General features: G+C 60.9%; 1 protein-coding gene across 1 annotated transcript; it reads left to right on the forward strand.

Moving 5' to 3' along the window:
- The first annotated feature begins 895 nt into the window (after window positions 1-895).
- On the forward strand, window positions 896-5,201 carry TSPAN1 (tetraspanin 1). Its single transcript, XM_059822250.1, has 7 exons — window positions 896-952; window positions 2,222-2,428; window positions 2,859-2,933; window positions 3,677-3,775; window positions 4,159-4,296; window positions 4,787-4,870; window positions 5,148-5,201. The coding sequence occupies exons 1-7, from the start codon at window positions 896-898 to the stop codon at window positions 5,199-5,201; spliced, it is 714 nt and encodes a 237-aa protein (XP_059678233.1).
- Window positions 5,202-6,000: the final 799 nt, after the last annotated feature.

A 6,000-nucleotide genomic window follows, 5' to 3' on the forward strand; every position in this document is an offset into this window, starting at 1 on the left:
AGGAGGTTGGAGATTCGGGTTTTGGAGAGATCCCTGCCTGAGCAGTACCGAGCAGTGGGGCCAGCAGCGCACCCACAGCACCAGCCGGGGAAGACGGGGTCACGAACTGTGGTCTTGCCGGGAGTGGGTGGCAGAGACAGGGGGGCTCTGACCTCTGCGGCTGTCCATGGCTGGAAAACCCCAACCACGATGTGCCTACAGAGCAGGGCAGCGGGGTGGCACCCCTGCCACGGCTGCAGCATCCGCCATGGGGCGAAGCCCCCCCGGGACTGATACCGTTGCCCCCCAAAGCCCCCATCCTGGGGGTCCCAGCCTCCTGTTCCGTAGGGCCCTGTTGAGTGGGGGCTAAGTGGTGACACAGGCAGGGGCACACGCGTGGGCCCCGCGAGGGCTGTCAGCTCACAGCAGCAGTGGCACTGGGGACATCATATCCCCCACCCCGCGCCAAGAGGCCGCGGCGATGGGCGCGAGCAGCAGCCGGCCGGGGCGAGCGGCTCCGGCGGCAGAGGGCAGCAAGCCACCAGGCACCCAGGGACACGCGTGGCTTCGCCACCCCCGAGGGGTGGCCCCGGCGGGGGCCGGGCCGGGCGGGGCGGGGGGGGCTGCGGCGGCGCAGGCGGCCCCGGGGCCGCGCCCGCTTAAAGGGCGGCAGCGGCGGGGCGGGGGTGGCAGTGCGGTCGGGGCGGGCTGGGACGGGACTCGGGGACCTGCTCTCCACTCAGGTAGGCTGGGCTCGGCGTTTCGGGGAGTGGACCCTGGGGGTTCCCCCCCCTTTGCCCATGGGGAGCCCCCAGACTCCCCTGGAGGGGGGATGAGCCATGCTCGCAGCAGGGCAGTGGCTGTGTCGGGGTGGGGGCTCCCCCATAACCTCTCTCTGCTCTCCCCAGGCGCAAAGATGGGGTGCTTCACCTTTATCAAGGTCATGATGATCCTCTTCAACCTGGCCATATTTGTAAGTGCACCCCAGCTGCTGTCCTGCCCGGGGGGGCCGAGCCTGGCAGCCACCTCGTCCGCCCCGGGAAACGGGGGTGCGAGAGCAGCGCCTGGGGAGCACCCTGAGCCAGGCGTGGGGTGGGCAAAGCCTGCCCGTGTGGGCTCTCCTGCCCCTCCGTGTCCCTTTCTGTGGGGGATTGTAGGCACTTGGGCGCGGGTGGGACTTGCGCTCCTGGGACCCCGGTGGGGTGTGAGATCTGGTCTCTGGCCCCGAGCTGAGGACTGGAGCCCTGGGCTTGCGGGGGTCTCTCGCTCCAGTGGTGTGCCCAGCTCTGGCCAAAGCCCAGGGGACTGTGCTGGGCTCTAGGGACAGTGGCTGTTGCATCAGCCACCCGTGTCCTTGCCTGTGTTAAAGCGCTGGTGAGGGGTGCCGTGTGCCCCAGAGCAGGGGGGTTTGCTGGGTCCCTGCCTGGGGGGCTCTGTCTCTGTAGGGGGGCTGCCCATGTGCATGACAGCAACCTGTGGTGTTGCGGGTCTTGGATATCGGGGGTCTCCGTAGCACACACAGCCTCTTCTCCCACCCAGGGCAAAGGGTAGTGGAGCTCCTGAGAGCTACCCTGGCTCTGCAGGAGCAATGGAGCCACCTGGAAGGGGGTGCAGTGGGATATAGCCTTGGGAAGGGGGGGTGCAGAGCCTCCAGGCTTGCCCTGGTGAAACACTCCCTCCATGAAGCTCCTGCCAGGACTTGGGGCTGGTGGGGAAGGTCGAGGGGGTGGCGGGCAGGGCTGGGGCAGGCCGGAGGCAGCCCTGAGCTGACCTTGCTGGGAGCGTGTGAATGTCTGGGGCCAGGGGCTGCCCGGCTGTTCCCCTGGGTGAGGAGGCAGCTTCCCCGGATAGAGGAACTTGTGGCCGCGTGATGGTGGCCAGAGTCTGAGCTGGCTATGTGGGCTTCTCCGGGGTCAGGGGGTGGCTGGTGGCACTGCTGGCTTGGCAGCCCTGCATGGGGGTTTCTGCTCTGCTGCTGGCACCGAAATGCCTTGGGCTGGGGAATGGGGCAGCTGTGACACCACAGATGGGGATGTGCTGGTGGTGGGGTGTGTTTTGGGGTAGTGATCCACCCAGCCACCCCAAGCGTGCGGGGGCAACGCCCTGCGCTGCCCTCGGTGGCCACAAAGTCTTGCTTTGGTACGGTGGAAACTTGCAGAGGGGAGAAATACCTGTGCCAGGACCTTCCCCAAATCCCAGATCTCTGCCTGCCTGGGAGCTGACATTGTCTCTCTCCTCCCAGCTTGGTGGCGGGACCCTCCTGGGAGTTGGCATCTGGGTCACAGTGGATGGTCAGTCGTTCCTGGATATATTTGGGGCGCTTTCCTCTAGCGTCCTGCAGGTTGTGAATGTGAGCTACTTCCTCATCGTCATTGGTGCCATCCTGATGGCGATCGGCTTCCTCGGGTGCTGCGGTGCCCAGAAGGATAGCAAGTGTCTCCTGATGATGGTATGGACCTGACTTACCTCCTTATCAAGCCTCTTTTGAGCGGGGTGTCTGGTGGGGAGATCTGAGGGACAGACAGATTTCTCTGTGGAGATGTGATCCTTGGATGTGCCCATGTGGTGGAAGGCTGGGCAGACCTTGGAAAGGCAATGCTGGACCCAAAGTCTGCCCTGGGCAGGGGTGAAAGGAAGCAGAAGCTGGTGCTGAGCAGAGGTCTCTCTTGGAGCATGTCTGGAGAGATCAGCCCCATGCAGACGGAGGGTTGGAGGACTCCAAGGTTGTGCTGCTTCTGCCTTGGAGCAGAGCTGAAGTCAATAAGACAGGGCTTGAGCCCTGAGGTAGGGTCCTGCAGCCCTTGAGAAGCAGATGGGTTCCTGGGGGCCCTGTGGACTCTGGCTGTTGCTTTGACCTCCCTCCCTTTGCTGTATCCTAGTTCTTCTCGGTGGTGCTGATCATCTTCATTGCCGAAATTGCTGCTGCCGTGGTGGCTCTGGTCTACACAGGTCTTGTGAGTGGCATATCTGAGTCTCGGGTTGGGCTAATCTGGGACCTGTCCCACCCCTTGGGAAAACAGGAGACTTTTAAGGGGCTGGCAGTGCTGCCCATGGATGGGGAAGCTGAGAGGTGGGCACTGCTGCAGGAGGAAGGGATGCTGGTCCCTGCTGGCACCAGCTACGTGGGCAGGCTGGGGCAGCCTGGCTTGGGTGAGGTTGGAGAGAACAGGGGTTCCCATTGCCCTAGAGAAATGAAGATTTGGTACAAGTTTCACCCACTTCTTTCTTTCAAAACCCTTAGCCCAGTACCAGCTGAGGCTTGACGCCTTTCTAGCTCTGATGGTAGGAGCCACAGGGGAGAGGCAGTCCCTAATGCTTCATGCTGAGCAAATTCAACCCCTTATTAGGCACCCGAGAAACCACCTGGGGAGAAAGGTGACTGTTCCCACCCTTGTGGACTTTGCCTCATTAGGCACAGGAGAAGTCAACCGCAGGGCAAGCATCATTCCTGGCTCCTGCAGTTATGCTGCTTATCAGATGACTCACAGGTCATAAATGACCACGGTGCCATAAAGCACTGGTTAGTGGAGAAGAGGCCACGCTGTCCTCGGGACAAAGGGACACGGTGTGACATGCTCCTGACCATGCTGGGTCTGGTTGGTCTCTTCCCTATGGGCTGAGACCAGTACAGGGGTTCTCAGCTCTGTGGTGCTCCCCAGAACTTTCTCTGATGGTGTTTCTCTGCCTCTTCTTCCAGGCAGAGACACTGCTGACGGCTGTGGTGACTCCTCTCCTGAAGGAGAAGTACGGGACAGATAAGAGTCTCACGCACATCTGGAATGTCACCATGACAGAGGTGCGCTGCACCCTGGGGCTCCCACCTGTGGGTCAGGATGCTCCCAGCACAGGCTTGGTGGTGCACACCTGGGTGGGCCAGTGGGATGGGAATGGGGACACCATCGCAGTCCTGGATGTGGTGAGCTGTCACCACCCCATCAGCTTCCCAGGTGCCTGGGACCTACCCGCTTTGGATCTACTGGTCCCATGGCTGGGGTGAGAACTGTGCATGCTGGAGTGTGAGGCAAAATCCTGGTCCCAAGAAGGCAATTGAGCACCCCCCCAGAGATGAGTTGACCTGGGTGACCCCCCTCCATGGAGCAGTGGGGTCCAGACCATGTCTGACCCAGGAGGGAGACCTGCAGGATGCTCTCCCCATCCCTTCCTCTCTCTCCCTCTTAGGTCCATTGCTGTGGCCTGAATAACTACACAGACTTCACCGACTCCCCCTGGCATAAGGAACAGGGAACCTACCCAGAGCCCTGCTGTAGGAACTTGCAGCCCTGCAACGACACGCTTGCCGCAACAGAAGAAGTCCCGGTACGGACACGCCAGTGGCTCTTGCCTTCTGGCAGAGCCTGATTTGGGGTGTGCCCTGGCACAGGGAGGGAGATCTGTCCTGCAGCTCCAGCCCCAGCTCTGGACATGGTGGTCCCATGGGCTTTAAGTCCTGGGGGATGCTGTGGTGGCCTTGGCTTCTCCCTGGTGGAGACAAGCAAAGATGCTACCATTGCTCCGGTCCTAAAGGGAGCTCTGCAGCAGGGTGGCATGCCTGGAGCTGAGCACGAACCCAGGCACCACTCTGTCTTTTTGGGTGATTTCCCTGCCTCTTCCCCTCCTCCCCCCCAATACTGTGCTTTGGACTGAGAAGCGGCTGAGGTGAGTTGCCCCCTGAAGCCTGCAGACCTTCTCCATGGCTGTGCAGCTCTAGGCTGGAGAACTGTACCTCCCTTTCTGGCGACGTTTTGCCCCAGAAGTTGGGAGATCGCTACCCCTTGCTCATCCTCACCTGCCTGGTTGCCTTCTGCAGGGTTGTTTCAGTCAGATCTTGGAAGAAATCAGGACTAATGCAGGTGTGGTGGGTGGTGTGGCAGCTGGCATTGCTGCCTTGGAGGTGAGTGCCTGAGCATCACTGTGGTGCCTCCTCCTCCTTGTACCTGGAGGTGAGCGGTGGGGCTGGGACCAGCCTGGGTGGCTGAGGGGCTGCAGGGGGCTGGTGCAGCCCCATGGACCACCATATGCCCCAGGGTGGCTACTGAGCCTTCTTCCCTGGGCACACCCAGCTCTTCCTCCTTATGTGCATGGGATGGATGCTACGAGCTGTGACCCAAACCCATGCTGGGTGGGGGGGACACACTTAGGTGGGCTGACTTGCCTCTTGTCATCCCTAGGTTGCGGCCATGGCGGTTTCCATGTACCTGTACTGCCAGCTGGATCAGAAATGACCCCACGAGGCAGGAGGATGATCTGCCCCCCCACCATGCCGGGGTACACCCAAGGTGTGCCATGCTCTCGGGGGGACCTCATTGCTCCCTGGGCCTGATGCTGTCTTGTGCACTGTGATTTATATCTGTGTTTTGATCTACTGAGCTGGGATCTGTAGAGTTTGTGTATATTTTTGTACTGATACAGCACACTGAGTCTGTACATAGAGATCTGGGCTGTTTTTGAAGGGAGGGGGGGAAATCTGTTTGGTCTGTTTGGGAGATAAAGCGGCACAGGGGCTGATCAGGGCTGCTGATCCGGCAGTGGCACAGCGATGCCTTGATAAACCCTTGCAGGTCTGTACTGTACCTCTCCCACGCTGTCCCCATGGTGTCCCTGTGCGGGGGCTGGCAGGACAAGGGGGCTGGCACTGGGGCTGGTCTGTGCCCCACTGCAACGTTCCATTGAACTGGGGCTGGTGCCCAGCCTTGGTGTTGTAGGTGGTAACTACACCCTCACATGGGCATGTATCTACCCCTACACCCATTTTCTGCCAGTCCTGACCTTGTCACTGTGTTGTCCCCTAAAAGAGGTGCTGGCTGGTGTCTCCCTGCCCTGGCATGACGACAGCCCTGTTGGTTCCTGGCCCTGCAGTGGCCGGGGCTGCGCTGTACTCCCTGTCATTTCATGGCTGAGCCCCTCTCCATGTTGTAAAGAAAAATAAATTTTTCATCTTGGATACAAATGATTTTCTGGAGTCGATCTCAGTGCTGCCTTCAATAAATAGCCTCTGCCTGGGGAGCACAGCAGGGCGGGGGG

Source organism: Gavia stellata, chromosome 10, assembly GCF_030936135.1.
Source record: "Gavia stellata isolate bGavSte3 chromosome 10, bGavSte3.hap2, whole genome shotgun sequence".
Classification (NCBI taxonomy): Eukaryota; Metazoa; Chordata; class Aves; order Gaviiformes; family Gaviidae; genus Gavia; species Gavia stellata.